The sequence below is a fragment of the Dermacentor andersoni genome, chromosome 5, assembly GCF_023375885.2.
Source record: "Dermacentor andersoni chromosome 5, qqDerAnde1_hic_scaffold, whole genome shotgun sequence".
NCBI lineage: Eukaryota > Metazoa > Arthropoda > Arachnida > Ixodida > Ixodidae > Dermacentor > Dermacentor andersoni.
The window spans coordinates 94,679,745-94,703,562 of NC_092818.1; the positions used below are offsets into that span (position 1 = coordinate 94,679,745).

At 45.6% G+C, this 23,818-nt stretch overlaps 2 protein-coding genes across 2 annotated transcripts in view; one reads left to right on the plus strand and one right to left on the minus strand.

The window, feature by feature from the left end:
- The window catches only part of LOC126530902 (uncharacterized), a 174,594-nt gene that overhangs the window by 65,076 nt on the left and 85,700 nt on the right, over window positions 1–23,818 (minus strand). The window contains exon 2 of the mRNA XM_072288232.1: window positions 2,677–2,733. Coding sequence (XP_072144333.1) covers window positions 2,677–2,689 — 13 coding nt within the window. The 5' untranslated portion in view covers window positions 2,690–2,733. The remainder of the gene's footprint in view (window positions 1–2,676; window positions 2,734–23,818) is intronic.
- Window positions 1–23,818, plus strand: part of LOC126530903 (corticotropin-releasing factor-binding protein) — a 121,585-nt gene that overhangs the window by 24,364 nt on the left and 73,403 nt on the right. The gene's annotated exons all lie outside the window — the stretch shown is intronic.

Consider the following 23,818-nt stretch of genomic DNA (forward strand, 5'->3'; position numbering starts at 1 on the left):
TAAGTCACCTTCGTACTCGTGACATCGCTGCGCCGACGTCCGGCATTGTGCATCCCCCTGATATGGTGTTAGCATTTAGCCACAGATCGGAACCGATGTCGCATAAATAAAACATTAAGTGAGGGCATGCGTGGCATAGTAGGATAGGAGTAAACACAGCTGGAGGCAAATCGTTTAGTTGTGTAGGATTAATTGACCCGCTTCATTGAAGGTTCACTTCTCGTAGGTTCCAACATATGCGTTGGATCCGCATGAGTTTCTTTCCCTCTTTCCTCACAAAGATGGAAACAAATTCACGCACTCCCCACTCACTCACTCACTCACTCACTCACTCACTCACTCACTCACTCACTCACTCACTCACTCACTCACTCACTCACTCACTCACTCACTCACTCACTCACTCACTCACTCACTCACTCACTCACTCACTCACTCACTCACTCACTCACTCACTCACTCACTCACTCACTCACTCACTCACTCACTCACTCACATGTTCTTCGACGTATAAGGACGGCAGTCAGCCACGAAATACGATGTTTTGTAACGTACGCTTTTACCGTTTTGCATATCCGCGACCGAAAACGGAACCACATGTATAAAACATATTTCCGCGCCCTCAATACGCTCAAATATTTCATTTAGCCCTGAAAACGCCGCCAAAGCGCTAAACATGAACACCGCGGTCTCTATAGCAGTTCTTTGGCTCAATTAAGCCATTTTCAACAACAAATGCCTTCTAATGCGCTGCAGCTTAATGCCGCTCTTATCTGTTAAGCTCAAGCCCCCACGAATTGCCCACATTCAGCACCAGCAGTTCCGTAAGCTTTTGTTCTACTTGAGCAGAGTTCTGTAGCAACGTAAATTACTCGTGCTCTAGCATTTCACAAGTTAAAGCGCCCTACAGTGGTGCAAATGCGGCCTGTCCACCCTCCACTCATTAGTGCCCACAGTCGCAGATGAAGAGGAGTAATCTGCATTGAAACAGCACAAATATTGACATTAGCGTTTGAGTTAGGTAATTAAAGACAGCCTTATCAAAAACCTATTCCTGTGTTTCTCACTCCAGAAACATCCCCCTTAGTAGCTGCTTTATAAAAAGGGGCGTTGGAATTAGCATGTACACGTTTTTTATACGAATAATCGAAAAGAAAAGATGAGTGTTTTCGAAAGTTTTCGAAAAGGAGTTCCTATACATTGAAAGTTGTTGAAAGGGTAGAAAGTCGGTCAATGTTCGTAGAGAGAGTGCAAAGAGCTCGCACAGAGGTGTAGCTGGGCTTATTACGTCGACACAGCGTGAAAGGATGATCCAGTGAAAACTGAATGCGAGCCTCATATTTTGGGTCCCTTAGGTGACGTCGTAAGGAGCACTTTTTAATCATACCACTCGCGATGTTTCCACTGGCCCCCTCACTTTGAAGTTCGTTCACGTTTGTGAACTAAAATCGCAGATTATCCACTGATTGCTGCATCACTTCTGGGCAAGAGAAAAAAATAAGACAAACCGGCAATAACGCTCAGCACCCGCAAAACGTGGTACTTTCCTCGAGCACTGTAATAAAAATAGCCAAGATATAGAAGCGTAGGGTATAGCAAATCTAATAAGCGCCACTTCCGATGAGTACCTCCTTTGAGTCGGAGTTGCCATTTCGAGCATTCTTTATTATTGTTTATTTTTCTTTTGTTTTTGTTTCCGCAGGCAATATAGGCGACGGCGCCCCTGTGCCGCTGCATTTCGCAGATTGCTGGTGGCGTGTCAGGGAAGAAACCCTCGCAGATTGGCTTCTATAGATAGTCACAGTTCGAAACACTTTGGAAATTTGTCTGATTAAACGACTTTCCTTCGTCAATGACGCTGAAGGGATATGTTTACGCGACAGTTCTCCGCACGTATGGGAATTTAAGCCCTGTCGCATCCGCTGCGAGCGTAATAAAAGCCTCGCACCGTGCTTTATTTATCATGGGAAGTGGAGACGAGCTCCTTGTTGAATGCTTCAACGCCCGCATATATTTTCTGGCGTGGAACTTCGTTCATCTACGTCAACGAGTACGCTTGTAGCCTCCTTCGCAGCCGTTAGTGCATGAACTCTGGTTAAACATTTCTTGAGGGCTTTACGCCTAGTGGGTGAAGCTGTTTAGGATTGCAACGAGAGCAGTTTATCTTTGGACTGTGTCTACTACGTGGGGTGCTTTCTTTTTCTTTTTTAGATGCACCAAATTTTTAAAGATTGCCTGTGACAGATATCACAGTTCTAATCCTCGAGCTAAATTATTCGATGAAGCGGCCATTACTTCTACGAGAAATCAAGATGCCTAGTTGTACAATCAACATAAGTACACTAATGAAATGTTTGATTAATTTATTTATGGCACATATATCAATGTACGAATTGTAGCTAGTGTGTTCACAAACCATAGCTACTTGGAACAGAGAGAGAGAAAATGATAAATGAAAGGTAGGGAGGTTAACCAGGACTGAGCCCGGTTGGCTACCCTACACTGGGGAAAGGGAAAGGGGGACGGAAAGATTAAAAAAAGAAAGGAAAAGAGAAAGAAAAGAGAAAGAAAAGAGAAAGAACAAATTCTGACGATGGCACCGGTTTCGAGATATGCGGCGTCAAACTTGCGGTAAAAATGGAGGGTTGTTCCACTTACTTTTTTAGGAAAACTTACCAGCTTTATGCATTGAAGCATAGACGTAACCGGAACGCTAACGCATTTCGTTGGACACTGAAAATAATAATAAGAGAAGACAACAGGTGCTCAGTGGGGCAGCATCCTGTGAGGGCTGTTGATACTTGAACATACCGTTTGCTCAGCACATTCCGTTATTAAACAGAAGAGATACTGAAGAGTACTATTAATATTAAACTGTATTTGTGAGTAACCCTCCTTTAGAGCGAATCAGTGACTGCTAACATGAGAGGATTCTTCGTAGTGAGGGAGGGGAAACAATGTCTAAAACGAAAAACGGTGGGAGGAGGGGGGGGGGGGGGTAAGTGCTATGGCCACGTTGCTGCACGCCGTTGCACAATAGATTTGACACTGGCTAGCCAGGCCTAGTTGTTTATCGGTAACGAATGACCCCATTTCATTTTAAATAAACCAAAAAAACACTTTTACAGAACTTTTCCTGCGTTAGAACGCACCAAATACGAGAAACTACTTAGAAGCCCGTAAGTGTACTGGCACCTATGTTTTGGTGCACAAGATTGATGAAAAGAGGGCCTTGTCCGCCATTTCCTGCGCTAGTAACGAACCTGCTACCGTTAAGTTAATGAATATGGAGAGGTCTGAATCAACATGGCTAAAAGGCTGATTTACTTTCATTTAGAGATGTGTAAAAGAAACTTGGTTGGTCAAAATTTATAAAGAGCTCTCTTCTGTTCCACGGGTTCTTTAGGGTCCACTGTAGAGCTTTAATACAGAAAGCTCCACCAATCGATCACAAGACGCTTCTGTTCTGTGCCCGCTTTCGCGGGTGTGCCGCATATTACCCTCCGTGTTACCGGTGCCGCCATCCGTTGAGTGCGCTCGTAGTCGCAAGTGACGTCATCGCGTTTCAATTTGCCCCGCCAATTCCATACCCTTTGAGCGCGTAGCTGCAGTAAGACGCTACGAACGCAGTACCCTGGGAATGCAGAACTCAGCACTGTTACAGCTATCACATGGTTGCCTGCTCTGTTTTACGGATCGATCCCACAGGGGCGTTTGAGCGGCAATTCATGCGGCAGCGAGAATGTTTTCAAAGTGAAGAAAGTGCATTTTATGTGCATGTCCAAGCTAAAATATTCGCGCATTACCACTTTCAGCAAGATTAAGAAACCACTCTTGTTGGCTTAGTTTTTTTTTTCCTTTTTTTCTTTTTTTCCTTTTTTTTGTGTGGCAGAAGCGCTTTTTTTTTTCTCAACCTGACGTTTCGCGTGATGCGTCTGGAGAAGCCTTTAATAGAAACAAGTGTTCAGTTAGTCGGGCCAAGGCTAATTACTCTACTGTGAAACCAAAAGTTAAAGTCGTTGTCCTGTGGTTCCAGGCCTTGTGATCATTGCTTGCGCAGCTCTTCCGCAGTGTTAACTAGGCAAACAAAAGGCAAGGGACCATGCGCGAGCAAGCTGTGCTGCTTGATATATTATGTACGGACGTCATTGAATAAAGGACAGCACAGACTACAGCCTAAATATCGCGGTATGGAGCGAGGTCTCCTGAGCAGAAGCAGCAAATTATTACAGATGACATGTCTTGCAATTCTTTTTTCCGTCTATCTGCGTCAAAGATGCTGCTGATACGATATCAATTGAGCGACACTTACACAAAGCCGTGTATCTAGAATATGCGAAACCTGCACGATGACAACGCTTACGCGTTTATACCCAGAGCCAAAGATGAGTCTGCGAACGGTTGCAGATCTGCAGCTGTCGTTGGTAACGCCGCTGTAATCAGGATGCTTTAGTCTAGACATCTTGATGACGGGCTATAATATACACGACGACAAACCGTTCATGACACCCTATTTTTTTTTACCTTCTGGCATTTCTTTCTTCACGCTGAAATTGTACGATTTTATTCGTCTTTAATTGATAATAAAACCTTGCTAATATGAAATTTATCTGCAGGCACGCTGCATCAAAGAGCGCTTCCACTACAAGAAATGTTTTTTTTTTTTTACTTTAACCTTGCGTAACGAAATCTGTTATGACGCAAGCGCGGGCTTTCGATCGCACACGGATCATTCTCATGCAAACGACTTCGCCTTTATTCACGACGACAAAATAAGTATGGTTTAGGCTAGCAAGCACAATAGCCACTAAAATATACCCAAGAACAATGTGCAACGCGTTCCACAGCAGCAGCACCTAATGCTTTCGATAGCATGAAAGTGACCTATCTAGGGACAGAACAAACCCCCTCTCCACAGTTCCTGCCTTTCCGTCCCTCTGCTTGTGCGCCCGTTTTTCAATGTTCTCTCCTTCTGCCTCTCCCGGTCTAATTATAATGTACAGTGAGAGTGCGTAATTTTCGTTAAGGGGAAAGGGAATTATAGCTTGCGAGCGCTTTGAATATGCAGGAGTCACTACACCCCCTCGCACATATGCCAAGTCGGGCGAAATTGGGCCCGAGTCTCACAAACGAAGGAACTTGCGGAAGTGCCTTGAACCGTGCTGGGACAGCGCAGACCTTCCCGAGTTTGTCCCGAGCCTGATTTAATTAGATATCCCCTCAAACAAGTTCTTGCGGAGGTGGGTTAAGCCTACGTACACCTTCTCCATCCATATTGCCGCCCCACGCGCTTGCCCTCCGGGTCATTGAGGCGCTGTCACCCTGTGCTAGCAAGGTGTGTGCCCGTACCGTCTCACGCTGCTGCCTTGGGTCTGTCAGCGATCGGCGGATAAGTTTTGTCACACTGAGCCATCGCGAACGCCATCTGCATACATGGACGGCTACCAAAAGTCGTCGCGGGGCGAGAGGCTTTCGTGCCGGAGATGCCTGCAAAACCACCCGTCCGAGGACGTGTGCTGTGAATTTACGCAAGCCTGATTTCTTTGATCTTAACTTATGTACATTGAAAGCCTCCAGGCTAGTGGGCGGCAAGAAAATCCCACGTTTTTTTTTTCCTGCCGAAATTGACTTGAGCTTCTAAACCTTGCATAGAGAAAGCTTAGTGTATGCTTTCCCTCTCGCTTAGCTACGCAAGACGGCTGTTTCCGCATTGGAATAGCGGACAGCCCTGCTTGCGACAACTTCGGCTGTGATGAGACGATCAACCACCTCCTATGTGAGGGTCCCCGTTACAGTGTGGCAATAAAAGTGTTCGCGACCGCTCTAGCAAAACTTGACGATCGCCCCCTGAAGCAGGAAAAGGTCCTAGCGCAGTGGTCTAGACGGGCTTCGGCGCTTAAAGTTTTACATGGGCGGCTCAGATTCTTAAGAACTTGTAAATTGGGCGAAATAAATTATGAAATTATGAAAAATTACATCGACTTTGAAAGTTGTAGGGCGTTGGATTGCAAAATTGTATTTCTTTTCTCTCTATTTTTATTTCCTTTAATCACTTCTTACTCTCTTTAACCCTGGCTCCAGCACATGGTAGCCAGCCACTTCCATTGGCTAACCTTCCCGCATTTCCCTCTCTTTTCTTTTCTCTCTCGTGGTTATCCATCTTTATACTTCCCCTTAAAGGTTGATAGCAACTCTTGTAAATTTTGCCCTGATATGATGAAGCACACAAAAATTGTATGGGTCGTTTTAGGAGCTATGAGCTGTAAGAGCACGTTTGCCCCGCAATGGTTTAGGGACTCAGGCCAAAGAACGTTTCGTCAGCTACTTCATCTTCTCCGCACGCAAGCTTGTACGAACTGTCATTATGCTATACTCAAGCTACAGCGCCAGTCCGGCGTAGCAACTGCTAGCCTCCCAGCAAGATCAGTCGCGCCAGCTTCACTACACCCATTCCATTCCATCCCGAAACTTTGCGTGGATGACCTTGTGCTAACGGAATCAGTGATCTGAAAATACGAAACGGTGCCGCCATTTGTCCGTCTATTGAGAAAAAATAAGAACTTCTTTTGTGGCGTCTCCCTCTATCTCTCATCAGTATACGCGTGAATAAAACTAAGGTGAATGTTTTACACTTGTCGAAACAAACGGCGACATGTTTGAGCAAGATGACGAATACGCAGCACACGAATGAAGTCGAGGTAGATGGAAATACTCGTCGAATAGGATGCTTTCTTATGTAGTTACGCAAATTAAGTTACGCAAAGCTATTAACAATATAACACAGCGGTTAGAATTGACATTGAGAAAGTGGCGCCGAAGAAAGTGTGAGTGGTTATTCCAGAGAGTGAGCATATCATCTTACATGGCAAAGGTTGTGAATGTCACCTGGCATGCCGCCAGAGTGTTCTCCAGGGCAGGTACGCGAGAACGGATGTACTATCTATTGCAGACAGGATTTATGCCATACAGACCTCGACAGAGAAATTAGGGGAGCATGAGAGCGATATTAGCAAAAGTAATGAAGGCAGCAGAAGCGGCGGCAGAACAGGACGTCTGCATTAAAAATATGGCACTGACAGACTTGAGAAGCAATGATACAGCACACCCTACTATGTCGTCGTCATGATCACCAGCCTATTTTTCATGCCCACTGCAGGACGACCGGCAGTGGATTGGGCTATTTATGACATCACAGACACCAGCTGGAAGTTTACCTTCTGCCAAGAGACGTTTTGGTAGAATATGTAACATCAACAATCCAGGAATAGCAGGGGTGAGACTGTACTACACTGGTCGCACCAAGTGACCATACTATGCCAACGGTCTGTAATCATTCGACAGTGGGAGCTCTTCTGGCCTTTATTAGCTAGCGACGTGCATTCGTACGTTCGTGACAGGAAAGTTTGAATCTACGCAGGTAGCAAGAGAAAACATGAACGTGATCACATGCACGACAAATGAACTCTCCCGTCAGAGTGGTTTACTTGCTATTGCAGCTCTTCTCACATTTTTAACTTGGACACAAAATCATCTTTACGGAATGAGAACGGCATTTACAAATACAAGTTCTCGAGCTCGTGCGTGGGATAAATTAGAAGAAAAAAAAATTTGCAACAAACCTGCAATGTTTACATTGCAGGCTTGTTGTGCGAGCAACTTCACTGCTTGATTACTTGCTTCGTGAGCAACCTCATAAGTGCTTGTGCCGTGCAACGGCCTCATTGCAAACTTGGAGTCTCTTAAAATGTAGCAGTTTTGCTTATATGAAAATCTTAAGTCCTCATCCAAAGCTGCAAGCTAACGTCTTAATCTCGGCATAACAAACGGGCATCGATTTCATCGAGGCGACAACAGCGCCACCCCAAGAATGAAGGCAATGTGCTTCAGCTCAACAACGAATTTCGTGTGTGTCCATGCATACTGTGAACTTATCGCCTTCTCATCTTTCAGTCTCATTTTCACGTTGTTCAGTGGGTCATAGCTAAACGGGCTCAGCCTGAGAAACCTCCCTGCCTTTACCTCTTGATTTCCCTGACCCTGTGCAACAGTCACGGTCCTCCGTTAACTTTACACAAGGAGTAGCCGCTTCACAATCGCATTTTCCCTCCAATGCATTTTAGCAGATATTGAGTGCACCTGCTAACCCTCCTGCTCAGCCGCCGCAGTGGCTTAGCGGCTATGGTACTGCGCTGCTAAGCACAAGGTCACGTGATCAAATGCAGGCTGCGGCGGCCCCATTTAATGCGAAAAACGCCGGTTTCCCTCACATTGGGGGTACGTTAAAGATCCCCTTGGTGGTCAAAATAATCCGGAGTGCCCACGACGGCGTGCTTGATAGTCAAATAGTGGTTTTGGCAAGTGAAACTCCAGAATTCGATTAAATTTCCCTCCCAAGAATTGAACTGTTTCTCTTTCCTGTCACAGACTTCGCATTCTGCTGTGATTCGCGCCCGTGCGTTACCCAGGTACCCCACGCGCTGCCTCTCGCGATCTTCCGATTAGCGAGGCAGTCGCGCCACACTTGGCTCCGTTTGCAATGTGCCGCACTAGACAGATTGTTCGCGCCAGCCACACTACTCGCAGCCTTCTCTTCCTAATATAAGCCGTTTGCCTATATAACCTTAATACAAAATATTGACACGTTAAATGAAATCACGTATAGAGCTGCGCTCAAATTTCGCACTAGGGAGTACCGTAATCGTCGGTAAATTTCTTTTTTCAGTCCGTTACGGCTTCAGTTTCGTCGGTCGGTCGGTTGTATCTCGCTTGACAGGACACAGACAACCGGATTATACAAGGTGTCCCAACTATCATGCACGAAGGTTTGAGGATATGCGCATGCCAGGTAGCTGGACAGAACCGAGGTAATGTTGTTTGCTGTGGAGATACTTAGATTATTTTTTTTGCATTCCAGCTAAGTATATCATTAGTCTTAATTATTTAATTAACTTTTCAATATTATGATTAGATTAAAAGTGCCAATGAGAAAAGTGTTGAGCAACATGAAAAACTCCTGATACAGCTTTCCGTTACCCAATACGTGCTGCATAAAAGTGTTTTTCTGAGCGTGAAAGAAGCCCGCGAATACACGCAAAAATGGCGCACGACTAGCAGCTCGAAGCACTGCCATTATATTTGCCTGCCATGACGTAGCACCGTAGGTACAACTCGTTGCATGTCAACACCAGGTACCCAGCTTACATCAGTTATGTCCCGATGAGTGGCTTCCACAGCATATTCGTCTGCCACTTCATTGCCTGCGATGCCAGAGTGGCCTGTCACCCAGCACACAAGAACAGCAAGGATTAGTTTACATGCTGCATGAATGTGTTTAAGGAGCTTGTTGGAAACGGGATTTCGGCTAGCCTTGCCACAGGAGACGGCTGTGACAATGCTTAAAACACCAGTGTATACTATAGTAGAATTGTGTACCTTGTATTACACGATGTGCTCAACAGTGATCAGAACATTCCAAGCTTCCGCTGTAAAGATGTGGCTATGGTTATGGAAGGTTTTAGAGAGGTAGAAGTTTGAGCCAAGGGCTGCGGATGACAGCGAAGTTGCCGACTTTGAAGCATCAGTGAAAAAAGCGATATATCTATGCTTGTCTTCAAGGGCCAGGAAATGTTGCTGGATTAGGGTGCTTGGTCAATTTTTATTTTCAAGCTCTTTAAATGACAAGTTACGAGCGACTGTATGTTGCTCACAAGGCGGTATGAGTTGAGCGTATTCACTTTCCTGCGGATCTGTGAAAACTATTTCAAGACTTTGCGCAACAAATTTTACAAGCAAACGGGAACGGTGGGTCGTGTGAGGGCAGGTCTAAATTTCATTTCATTTTATTTTCTCAAAGGCTCCATTGAAGGGGTATTACATAAGGGGTATTACACAATCAGGGGGTATTGCAGAATACATAATATTACATTACATAATAAGGGGTTATTACATAATGCAACTGACTCATGGACGGATCATTTATAAATGATTTGCATAGGTGCTGTTTTAGGGACATGATTCTTATGTTCCATAAGTGACTTCAAAATATGTTCGCTGATAATCCAGAGACCACTGATCCAACTCTGCATGCAGGCTTTGGACAGGGCTGGTACAAAAGGTACCAAGTGCTAGGCGAATACCTAAGTCGTGGACAGATTCAAGTAGCTTAAGTGTTGTCCTTGAAGCTGACTGGTAAGCAATACAACCATAGCCTATGCGTGACAACACATAGCTTTTAAAGAGAGTAAGGAGATAACACATATCTGTTCTTCACGATTGATGAGATAAAATCTTTAAAATGTTCATAGTTTTAAGACATTTCAGCGTCAATTGCTTTATATGCTGAATGCAGGTTAGCTTAGCATCGAAAATTACACTAAAACTTTTTGTTCTTTCGTAATGACCAGGCTTTTCCAATTCATCGCAGTGCAAGGGTCATGATATGCTTCTCTCCGCCTGAAAAACAGCACGCAAGTAGTCGTTTCTGCATTGAATCGGTAACCCATTTTCCTCTGCCCATTTGGCGAGCCGATTAGCAGTTAACCTTGTCTGGCGTTCACACATAGACAGGTTGCAAGATTTCAAGATGATTTTAATGTCATCCACATAGACAGAATACGATACCGTAGGTGGGATAACAAAGAGTTCATTTGAAAAAAAGTGCGCGATAACACACTGCCAAATCTTACGCGAAACTTCCTTTCAGATAGGTAATTTCGCTGAATGTTCAGCGTACTACCACAACTTCCATACGGCGACAAGTCTTGCAGAACACCGTATCGCCAGGCAGTATCATATGCCTTCTCAAGATCAAAGAATACGGACAGACAGTATTGGCTGTGTACAAATGCATCAGGTATATATATATGTCTCCAGGAGGACAAGACTATCGGTTGTAGACCTCGCTCTTGGGAAGCCAGATTGGCGTCAGTCCAATGTACCGCTATACTCTAAAAAGTATATAAGGTGACGGTTAATCATTTCAAAGGGAAGCTTTATATGGCTAGGCGAAACGAAAATCCATCTGTCTGCGCCTGTATACTGAAAACCACCATCATCATCATCATCATCATCATCATCATCATCATCCTCATCACTTGCTCGAGCGTTGTGGTTTTCTTCCATAGCTAGCTTGTTGGCGCCCCTCGGCGCAACCACGCGAACGCGCTCGTGCGTTCGTTGTTGTGGTCGTCTTCTTCCACAGCTGGCTCCGTTGCCGCTCGTCATTCCAGCGTAGAATTTACTTCTGTCGTCGTAATGGGGAGGCCGCATTTACGGGGCTATGAGCCATTCGTTGAAGCAATTTAATGTCGAAGAATCGCAAGCGTCAATGGCGGGCGGATGCTGCTAACCACGAGCAAACTCGAGACATCGAACGCAAGCGACAACGGCGGACTGCGGGCATTCCATTACTAACGTCGTTCTCTCCATCGCAGCCAAACGTGTGTGTAACCTCATTAAGAAACACGAAGACATAACCAATAATTGAGAAATACTAATGCACCGTCGGGAATGACGCAGTGATAAATAATGGGGCCGCAAGCTTCAGCTTCGCTGGTTAACCATCTGTACGGAGTGCTTGGGCGGAGATTTTTTCAAAGACCTTAAGTAAACAGCTAGTGAGTACAACAGAGTCACTAAATTTTAACATGTTCTTGAAAATTCAACAAGCCTCATCAAACTTAGTGTCATGCTTGCCCAGAAAAACGATTTCTCCTTTTCCGTGTATTTATATAGGAGCCCACGAGCTAGAGCTTCCTCTTAATGAGCAACAACATTAATTATGCCTTTATTTTCTGCCGCTTAACATTGAGAAATAGTGTAGCCAAGGTACTCTTTACCTCAATCTCTCCAGAGCATCTCCTGTATAACCTAATATCCATATGACATTATAGAAGAGCCAATGATTGCCGAAATGTCGCAGGATAACAGCTGGCGATTCATATGTCACCACTGATGCAAAGGCCGTGGCCACGTGGGACCCCGTAGATCATGCCTTGGGATAATGCAAGCTTTCTATTCCTGTTCTTTCCCTTGGGCTTCGTCAGTGGTACGAGTGACACTCAGCTTACGTTGTCATCAGGATCGGCCGTTTTTTTTAACGGCATATGGTAACAGAAGTGAATCAAGCGACATGAATCATTACACGAGCATACCGGTCCGAAATCCTCAAGGAAGGCAGAACAGCTCCGCCAGAAGGCAACTAGATACGTTGTACAAACTAATGTGCGTGAGGAGTGACGAAGACCTTCCTTATTGGGATGGCCACATGAGCTCACATTACGGCGGGGAAAAAAGGGGTAATAGATACGCGATAGGAGGACGGTGGCTGGCCGTATTCATCTGAATATCTCACGCAGAATATACGGTGTACAGCACACACATATATAGGGCTCCTATTCAATCAGGCGGCTCTATGACGTGTTTATGCAGAAGAAGGAGCCGCAGAGCTCGTTGTATTTAACAAAAGCCGCCGTTAACCCTTTGGCTGGCCTTTTTTACCAGACTGCTCCTCAGACTTTGCCGGTTCTTATCGTGTGCTGGCTTATGGGGCTTCAGCCCCTCCCCGAAATATTTTCGTGCTGCCCATGCATCGCCGACCCAAGCAACCCCCGGCGCCGAAAATCATTCTGGATTTTGTGTAAAATGTCTTTTTCACGCTCGGCAAAACATTTCAATGCGAACATTGCGAATTCGGGCTGGATTTCGCGGCAACGCCCATGCATCGGGACTCACATAACGCAAGCAGCGCCACCCGAGCACAAAGTTCCAAGGGCGTTTTGATGGCGCGCTGGGTCGCCGCGGCATCTCGCGGAGTCCGCGGAACCTACGGAGCGCATGGATGTCAATTCCGAAACTTTATGGGTATTAAAGTTCTCATAAACTTTTGATGTGAAAGGTGCATTGGCATTTCCAAGGTTGTGCTTTAGATTTTCAATTGCGGAACTTTGGAAGTTTAATGTTGTTATAAACATTTGATGCCAAAGGCACATTGAATCTTCTAAAGTCGTACATCGGAACATACAACGAGACAAGCCAAATCAACACACTATCAGACAAGTTGCCAAAGCACGCAGCGAGGTCCGACGAGATGAAGTGTTGCGGGGGTTCATTTGTGCCGTCATGTCACACACACAAAAAAATATCAGCATTTATTTTTACCTACGTCGAATAATCCATGTCAAGAGACTAACACCAGCAAAGGTAACTATGTTCTTATTTATTTTTGCTACTTTGACTTTTATTCGCGAGGGCATATTGAACCTCTTCAATTTTCTTGTTCTCACTACCCTACCCGCAAGCTGCCACAGCCAACCAGAGCGCATGCGTTTTTCTCGTGTTGGCCCGACCATTGCGCGGCGCACTTTGATGCGCCTTCGGTTTTCTCTGGCCGAGTGGATTTTCGCGGACGCTTTCTGGCTAGCAGACAAGAAAAAGAAACAATGGTCGCTCGCCGCCATCACTGTGGAGACTCAACGGATTGCACCGCGTTCGCTTGAGCGCAACCTCCCCGTTCCCCCTCCCCCTGTGCAGAGATCCAGGCTAGAGTGCCTTAGCTCAGGCCGACCTCTCTGCCTTCTTTCAATTAAATTATCTCTATCTCTATCTCTCTCCGGAAAGTCTTGTATCACCGGTGCTAGATACCGAGCAGTATGCGTAAGGTTTTCGGTGGACCAAGCATCTCACGTTTTCTTCGATATGTCCATGGAATTATTATGCACCGGATGCACCCCAGCAAATTCTCATACCTATGCCGACATTGTGATGTACCAGACATCCTCCAACACATGGTGTTGGTGTGCTACAACCTCTACAAGCCATCGAAGAAACATGGGAGGCAATGTTAAAGGCACAGAGCCTGGAAGATCAGCGAAGTCTGGTGGACCGGGCCCGTGCTGCGGCATAAGCCAACAGCTTTCTGGACTAAGAGAGCCGCCCACCTAGGGCGAAGAACGAACACTTTCTCGCTGTTTCTCACAATAAACGTTCATTTCTCCTCATTCCTCCTTCGGTAGCCACATTAGGGGCCCAAAGTAGGCGTCCGATTGTGGTCAAGATACTTTCCTTTGCGTTCTTCATTTATTTCGGTGCCCCAGCCCCACAAAAGGAAAAAAAAAAGCACATTGTTGCGGCTCAGCGATTTGTCGCATGGCGAAAGTTCGATTGTGTTACTTCTTTTGCAGAGAGTAATGGGCCACGGGACACTTCAATTGCCGGACACTCTTATTATATTATTGCGATAGCAATTATATGTACATTTCAGGCGCATTCCTGTCGTCGCCCTCATGTTCTGTATAAAGTTCCAAGGGCGATAACATCGTGACCGTGCGCCGCATGCTGTATGTGCGAGTGAAAGCGTGTGGGGGGTGGCGGGGAATGGGTGAGCCGACAATGGTGCCTCAGTCGTGCGTGCGCAAAGGAGAGAAGCGGGCAGCAAGCGCGCCGCCTTCCGTCGCGTGTGATACATCGGGGGGAGTGGATGGAATTGTGGTGGGATCTAGGATTCTGTGAATCTGTGATTGCGCAACATGTTTATTTGCCTTGTTTGATCCATTATATACCGTGACTTTTTCTTAGATACGTAGGTTTATTGGATACTTATACGTATGTTTAGATATCTTGTTGCGAGGTTTTGTGTATACGTGCAGTGAACTTTGTTCCCAGTGGAAATTTTTTGCCCTTTATCAAGCTGTGTCTTCGCATTTGTATATTCCATTGTATCTTCGCCTTTCTAATGTAGGAGGGCGAGTCGAATGAAAGTGAGCCTACCCACCCCGCGCAATTATGATTCTTTTCATTATCCGCAAGGCCTACGCGTAGCACGCAGGCTTCTCTCATTTACAAAAGTGGCACGCAGGTGTGAGGATAAATGTTAATTAACGCGCTCATACACAGAGTTGAACATGGTTGCGTGACGTAATGGACGCTCGAGAAGTTGAACAGCGTGGTGCCGTGAGGTTTTTGACTGCTGAAGGTAATTCCCAAAAAGAAATTAGTCACCGTATGGCTGCCGTGTACATTGAACATTGCATTTCATTAGCCACTGTGAAGCGTTAGAACAAACGGTTCAAAGAAGGACGTGAAAGTTGCAAAGACGATCCCAGACCGGACCAAAGGGATCGTGCAATCACCCCTAACAAAATTGCAAAGGTTGATGAGCTGATAACACAAGAACGAAGGTTAAGCATCGATGAACTGGCAGAGCGTGTGATGATCAGTCACGGTTCGGTTCACCGTCACCGTTCACGCCATAATTCATGAACATCTCGGTTATCGGCTCTTGTGTGCGCAATGGATTCCCAAGATTTTGAACCACCGCCAGGGTACGGAGAAGTTCGGTGCTGTCTTTACTCATCTGATTCGGTATCACAATAAGGGTGACAATTTCTTGTCTGCAATTGTGATCGGGGACGGACCATGGTGCCACTACTATGAGCCTGAAACATGACGCCAAAGCTTACAATGGAAACATTCGAATTCACCACCCCAAAACAAAGCAAAGGCCATCATTGATGTTGTTGACTTATTTTTCGATCGTCAGGGGCCATTACTGATAGAATTTGCTAAATCATGAGAGACTATCAATTGTTTCCGATATTGTGAAACGCCGGATCGGCTGCGTGTTGCAATCAAGAACAAACTACGTGAAAAATTGACGAATGGGGTCAGCTTGTTCCACGACAATGCCCGTCCCCACGTCGCTGATGTGGTTAATATAAAACTGGCGAAATTCAAGTGGGGAACGCTGCAATATCCGCCATACAGCTCAGATCTGTCGCCTTGCGACTTCCACATTTTGGGGCAACCGAAAAAACAGCTCAAGGGAACCAGATTCGTCTCGGACGATGACGTGAACGTCAATTGGAGACGTTTTGAAGCAGCAACCCCAGGAGCTTTATGAGACGGGAATTACGCGGCTCGTTAGTCAATGGGACAAACGTCTAAATGCTCATGGAGGCTACGTTTAAATAATGTACCCCGTTTGTCATATATTCGCAATGGCTCGCTTTCATTCGACTCGCCCTCGTATATTCTGCAGAACTCCTGCTTTTTATACGTGCTCTCTGCAGCGACTATAATTTCGGTGCAATCACTCACAATACGCGACCGGTGACAGCTGCTCCTGCATAATACATTTAAACAAATGACAGCGTCATTGAGATTTTTCACTGGCGTTACATATGTACAAGAATGTAAACAAGGATCTTGAATGACACAGTTTCATTAACATATTTGTCTTCAACTTGTTCATTCCATGGCCTTTACATTCTTCATATCAGCGGCATGCACTGCTTTGCTGGTTTCGGACTGATGTAGTTCTAAAGTTCGTGTGATATTTTCTTTACTTATTAAGTAGACAAAGACATAGAAGCATAGGCATCAGTTATGGTGAGCACAATTTTTCACACATACGAGTATATTATTTTATGAAAAAATACCTATTTTACTTGTATTTACAGTGCGTAGCAATAAAGAATTCATTTGCAGCATCTTTGGCAATGGCAATGCAGTTATTATTCATGTATTTGATCCCCAGCAAATTGTTTAAATGGAAGCTTTAGCTTGGGCCCAACTCCGACGCGGCCTATTCAGATACATGTAAAACGCAGAAACGCTTTTCTGAGATAACTCCTGAATCGCTTTTAATGAAAGTTGTTGCATTGGAGAGAGTACGTTCAATTCTAGTGTCTGTTGGAAGCGGAATTTCGATTTAGGGCCGGAACTTTGTTTAAAATATTGTGAAAAATTCGATACTCCGAAAAAATAGAAGGACGAAGTTTACAAATTAATAGCTCTGCATCAAGAACAGATATCGAGGTTCTGTAAACGGCATCGATTACACCATTCAAAGTGGACAAATTTGATAAGTAAGTCTATTTGTATCTTACGTGAATTGGTTATGTTATGTACAAGGGTTCTGCAAGAGCCGTATTTACATAATACTTAATTTTTGAGAATCATGTGTAACATATCAATTTTTTCCGCTGTAGATGTGCTATTATGTGCAATTCACAGAATTGTGATATCAATTTTCATTGCTGATTTACAGTGTTGTAAACTTCATTGTTTCGTTCTCTGAAAATTTGTGATTTTTGCCACTTGTCAACAATATACTGCCGACCTAAATCGAAAATTCGAAACAAACAGGCACTAGAATTTAAGTTTTTTCTTTTAAATGGAACAAACCTCATCAAATATGGTGCAGTGGTTGCCGAGAAAAACGAATTCTCCTTCTACATGTATTTAGATAGGAGCATCCGACCTAATGTTTCCTCTTAGGAGGAGGCCGAGCTGCAATGTGAGCCCCCCCCCCCCCCCCCCCCAACTAAATTTCTGGCTACGCCACTGTATGTATGTATGTATGTATGTATGTATGTGTATGTGTATGTGTATGTGTATGTATGTATGTATGTATGTATGTATGTATGTATGTATGTATGTATGTATGTATGTATGTATGTATGTATGTATGTTCCCTCCTAAGCTCTTTCCCATCAACTTGCTCACTAGGTATTCCATGGGCTAATGGAAAGATAATCAGGCAGTTAATCAGGCAGATAATCAGGCAAGAGGGGTTTAGGAGCAGGTGTTTCGCCGGCGCGCGCCCTTTAGCCCCATGGATTCCGGTCGGCGCTAGCGGAAGCTCGCACAAGAGCGGAAGCGCGGACGTCGCGCAAATGTCGAGCTTCGAGAGGTAGAAGCGCAAGCAAAGCGCCAGCTGAGGGAAGCCACTACAGCCGAGGATCGAGAACGCGAAGCGCAGGTCAAGCGCCGGTGGAAGCAGGCCAATCCCCGACTTTCAACTGAAGGCAACCCAAGCGAAGCGCCAGTACAGGCAAGCTAACCCCCAACTTCGAGCGTAGGAGGCCGAGCAGAGACGTCGACGTAGAGAGATACCTCCCAGGGAGGGTGCCGATGGACAGTTCAAGACAGAATTTATCGACCGTGAATGCGGCCACAGCTGCAAGGTGTGTGACAGACTGTGGTTTGATCACGACCTCACGCAACTGAAGAGTGTGCGCAATCCGGAACCGAAGCTCGAATCCAGCAAAACGATGACAACGAGACAAAAGATTAATGAAAATCGCGCTAAGCACGAGTTTAAGCTTGACAAATTAGCAGCCGCTTTGCTGTTTTGACAAATTTCACTGCGTGGAACTGGGTTCACTTTTTTAACACATTAATCGTCCACGAAGCAATGATTTTTTTCCTAAGCCCTGAATACCAGCCTGTCACAGAAATTAGTATTGGAGACATAGTTACCATACACAGTTACATAGTTGCCACACTCGGTGACAACCTAATAATTCCGTACAAGCTCCACCTACAAAACCGCAGCACATCTGTCTTGCGTTCTTCCGCTCTCCGTAACATAGTACTTGGGGCGGGGTGAGCCAGCGCTTGCCCCGAATGGTATCCGTGAGAGAGCCACCGCTAGCTGCAGTGCACTCGCAATTTAAATTACATTGCTCTGCTAATGTAAATGATAGGTTGTATATTTGGAAAAAAGAAGCTACTTGTTTCCAGTTAAAGCATCATCTTCGGCTGAGCACTTGATCGTGATCTCTCCCTAAAATTGCGAAGATGTTCAGGTTTCAGACGTAGGCGCGAATACATAAAAACACAAAGACACTAAGAGAGATCTGTACGGTGAAATTAGCCGTACGAGACATGCAGGAAAACGGAAACCACTGGACGTCACGGAAATTGGCAAACTTAATTGGCTGGCGCATCTGTGAAATTCTATTTTGTGTTGGCCAGCGGTAGATATGCCACTACATTTTTAGGTTATTGCCGACTACATAGTGCGTATGTAACCAATATCACCTAAGGTGTCTTTGTGATTGAATCAAAGGTCAGTAATTTTTAAAATATGTATTTGAGGCAGCATCTCTTGCGGATGAGTTAAAATTGCTAGACAACGAACTGAATGGAAAAAAGAAAAGCGGGGGGGGGGGGGGGGGGGGCAACTATATGGGATATTAAACCGGAAGGTTACGATTTTAGATCGAATAGCTTTCTCTGGCCACCACGCCAAGTGGTTATTGGTGGCGGAGTGTTTCTGCGCAACATAGATTGAAAGATGGTCACCGGAAGCCTCGACAGACAGGAGCGCCGACTATAACGAATCGGCTCATGTATACACGTGCTGCTGAATGACTGCGTTCTCTGCGGAAATACGCAATGAAACAAGGAACACTACCTAAATGTCCTTTGTGCAAGAAATATATACATTCAAGTGCACCATTCCTTAACAAAAAAAAATAGAACAGTAGCTTTTTAGAAGCTTCAACGTTACCCTTGCTACCCGCGTTGCCGTTCGCTTCACCAGCCTTTTATTGCTTACATATACAGTATATAAAGAACAAGTCGTGTGAAGTACTGAAATTTGCCTAAACCCTTTCCACGCCAACATTTTATCCTTTTTTCTGGAAACCACCAAGATGTTCCTAATGATTTTATGACTGATTCAATGTAAACAGTTTTCATTGCATCAGTATCAGCAGTCCATCGTTTCTGTATCTTTTTTCTTCTTTCTTTAGTAACTCATAGACAACCTGACGTGTTATGTGACGCGACGCACACGCCGCAAGTTAGCGCTGGCGGTTTACGCTAACAGGGCAGGTTAACTCTTGTACGAGAAAAGTAGGCGTGCGATCGTGGTGTCAAGCTGGAACCACATGGCGGTATTTTTGGTGCGGTTGACGCGCGGCGGAAGGGCGCGGGAGTCGTTTCGACGAACGCGCCCACCCAAATGGCGTAACCGCGCGGTACTGTTGGGAGTCGAAGAGGACGCGTCGCGTCGCCTGCACCTCGGTTTCTCTGATTATTGATCTCGGTGCGCCGCCCGCGACGGCGATGAACGCGAATCGTGATATCCCGTCGACTCGCAGCGCGATCACCGCGGCCAAAAAGTGCAACCTAAAAGTGGTATAACGTCATCTGACGTCAGTTTTGGTGGTCTAACGTCGGCAACAGCTTAGCTGTACATTCCCTAGTTCGCAGGGTGGAATGGAGGCGGTTTTTTTTTCCTTCGTCTAGTCCCTTCGAGGTTTTACGTCGCTCGTTAGTTTCTCGCCTGGTGGTCACGCGAGCCAGCCTGCAGATAATCGGCCTCACACCGGCTTTAGCTTTGCTCCTCCGGAAGTTGTTCCTTCGACACGCAGGCGGTGCTAGGCCCCGTTAATCGTTAACGTAACCGCAGAGAAGACTATTAACCGCTGTTGATCCGTCCATATCTTGAACGCATAGGCTTTTATGAAAGCTTCGCAAAGGTGGTCGAGAACGGTTGCAGGATGCAGTTGTCGTGGATTCCACTGCTCGATACGCGAGGAATGACCACAACCTACACAACCGTGTAGCGACATTTAGCCTTGGCCGGCTTCGCTAGAAATAATTTCTACAGTGCATCGGATGTGCACCATTTTTCTTTCTTTATATTCTCATTTACGAGCGGATTCGCTTTGTTAATTACTTTTTCGGATAGCCCGCTCGTAGATACAATTTTTAATGTGTTCCAATGACAGCAACAACATAACCTGAAAAAGGAGTACCTGCAGCCCAGAATGCACGTTTAACAATTGTGTTGTGGCCAATCCCTTGCAAATTGGGATAAACGGGAATTTTCTCCAAATGTGCCCCCTGCAATTGTGAAGCGACCAATGAAAAAAAAAAATCCACAATTGACGAAGCGTTTGCTTGTCAACGAAAACCGTTTCCACTGTTTCGATTAATACGACCAAGCGTATGTGCAACCAAGTGATCTTGCCAACCACTTCTCCCCTCGCACTTTGGAAAAACTAAAAAAAAAAATAAGAAAGGAAAAAAGAAAAGAAAAGGAGAAAAGAAGGCCATTGCTTGCTGCGGGTATTGCTTGCGGACACAAGGCGGTGTTCTACCGCACTGAGACCCTTTAACAACTCTGACATCACGGAAAGCGAACTGCGCAACGATCTCATGCACCTAAATGTAACTACTCTTCGCCAGTGACATCCATTGTGGTAGATTCAAGAGAGTGTATTCCGATGCAAGTATTATGACGAGCTCAAACATTACTCTTAGCGACGTGGGGGATAGCCCAGCGACGATATTATCGGAGTATATTCCGAAGGCAACTTATCAGGACAACACCGACGTAAACAACTTTTATCGTTTGAGGAGAGAAAAAGAAAGCATACCAAACTTCTTACTGTGTCCTGCTCTTCGGGATGTTCTTTCCCTCACTTTCTCTTTATTTATTTCATAGCAAACATAAAAGAAGCCAATGCATTGCATTGAGTGCCCCTTCATAAATACGGTTCCGTAAGTGATCCACGTGTTCCTTCTCAGTCACTGGCTATATTGGCTCCTTCTGTTATTATCGGGAGTAAAACGACGCTTGTCGGTTTGCATTCGTTCCTGTGCCCCAGACAGAGCTTGGGGAATGAGATTGGTACTTGCATTCCGAACCAATGATCACTTCATTTTCTGTTTCGATTGCATGTGCCAACTTCAGATCTGTTTATTTTCTATATCTCTCCTCGTAGGATTAATCTCGGAGCGTCCGGCGAAGCTCTTGCTGCGTTAACAGGATTACGACGAGCGTTGCGCGTGCAATCATTTATTTACCGAGACTCCAGTCCGTATAAGCTCCGGCATCATGCGTCCAAGAACAGAGGATGAGCTGGGACCGCGCAGGGATTGCAAAGCCAACGAGAGCAGCGATCAGGAGCTGATCCGTGATCACTTCTTTATTGATCTTGCCGTTGACGTCAGCGAGGTTGCGTATACTGTCTCTGTGCCGCCTCAGAGACGCTACTCGGACGCCGCAACTATACGCGACGCTGAAGCCTCGCCCATACTACGGCTGGCCTCAGAGTTAACGAGCGTCGTTACTTGCTGAAGGTCCCTGCGGTCGTGCAATATCCGCCGTCACGGAAGTTTATTGGTTGGTGTTTATTTGTCACTTTGGCTGTTTGTTTAGAGCACGGAGGAAAGTAGGAACAGACACCCAGCATCGATAAAGGCGAGAGGAAGAAGGCACAGAGCTAGTAGAGTGACAAACACTTCAGCCCCTCTAGAAAAAAAACATTTTTTTTTTTTAGCCTACAATGTGGCAAGGTATTTGTCAGACCAAATTTCAGACTTACCAGGGCGAGGAGACTAGCTAACAATTTTAGCTATGCGCTTTCGGAATATCCCTAATAATATGTTTGTTTTTCCACGCGCAATTCTGACGTTTCGAAGTAAAGTAAGAACTTTCGAAGCCTCCATGGCGGCGTAGCGGCTTTGGTGGTGCGCGGCTAAGCACGAGGTCGCGGGATGAAATCCCGGCCACGGCGGCCGCGTATCTACGGGAGCGAAATGCAAAAACGTCCGCTTACCGTGCATTGGGCGCAGGATTAAAAGGTGGTCAAAATTCATCCAAGGCTTTCCACTCCGGCGTGCCTCATAATCAGGTGGAGGTATTGGCAGGCAAAACACTAAAATTACAAACAAAAGCTTTAGAGATAACAGTTGGTCTCGAAACAAAATAGTTACTAGAAGTCAGTGCACTGCGTGCATAAGTTTAATCAAGAAGCGCAAAAATGTAGCTTTATCAAAGATTTTTGCTTGCGGATTGCTCGCACTGTATAGAAGTCGTGGTACCCGGTGACCTTACCCGAATCGATGGTAATCGTTTGTTGACAATGAAGATGACCATGATTGACGTGAAGAAAGTGACGAGCATACAAGACAAAGGAGAATAACTTATTGAAAAGGCAACGAAAACCTAATCGATCAAACAAACAAGAAAAACCGGGCTCTTCGTAGCTCTACGCGAACAATCTACCGACCATGTCGAAGTACACAAGGCACAAAGAATTCAATTGAACTGACCGCGGCTTACCAAGTCGGCAGTATACATGGCACTAACAGCACATCAGAAAAAATTACCCTGACGTGCGGGGACTAATTTTTTGGACACCAAATTCACCCAACTGGCCCCGGGTGCAAGGGGCCAGTTGGGGGGGGGGGGGGGGGGGGAGGGGGAGGGGTCATATACGTCTGAAGACACCCGGAAATTGTTCATATCCTCGCCTTCCTCGACCACACCCGGGGGAGGGTGGGTGGAGGGGCGGTTGACAGAAAACCTATCAGCCCCGGGTGCCAGACGACCTAGCTACGCCACTGCTAGTTGGTGAAATGCCCCAATAAGGGTGAGACACCCTTATTGCGCTAGCGTAACCTGTTCAGCCTCGTACCTCCGTGTACGTCCTTGACATTGTGTTTCCATAGGCGAGCGCTGTAGGATGAAGCTTCACCAACTAACCGAGTTTGAATCGTGGACCGCAAAAATAGCCGTGTACTTTGCACACAAAGAAAGAAAGAAACAAACAAATAGAAGCAGAAAACAAAAAGTAAATAACACGCAGCGCCGCTGCGGAAGCCGTGGCTGTTTCGTTCATTAAATAAAACAGCGGGTTTTCTTTTTCCTTCTTCGCTTTCTCTTTTTCTTCGGAGGCAACTTGTATTCCCGACTCACGGCATATAATGCGAGGTCATCAGAAAGCGGGACAGGCGTGTTTCGCTTAACTATAGGGACCGTCTAGCCAGTTTATCCTATAATGTCAGCATCTGCCTATGGTGCTTGACGAGGAAGATTACATCTTCAGAGACTATCTAGCATACAGGCCTAGCACTCGCCAAATCATTGCAACGGAATACCAAATGGTTACCTTGCGTTTTACAGTCTTACCAGCATCAGATATTATGAGCTTAATTTTTCGCCTCGGAAATGATGTTCAGAAGAGCGGACATTTGGACAACTTGGTACAGATGCGTGATGGAAATAAACAAC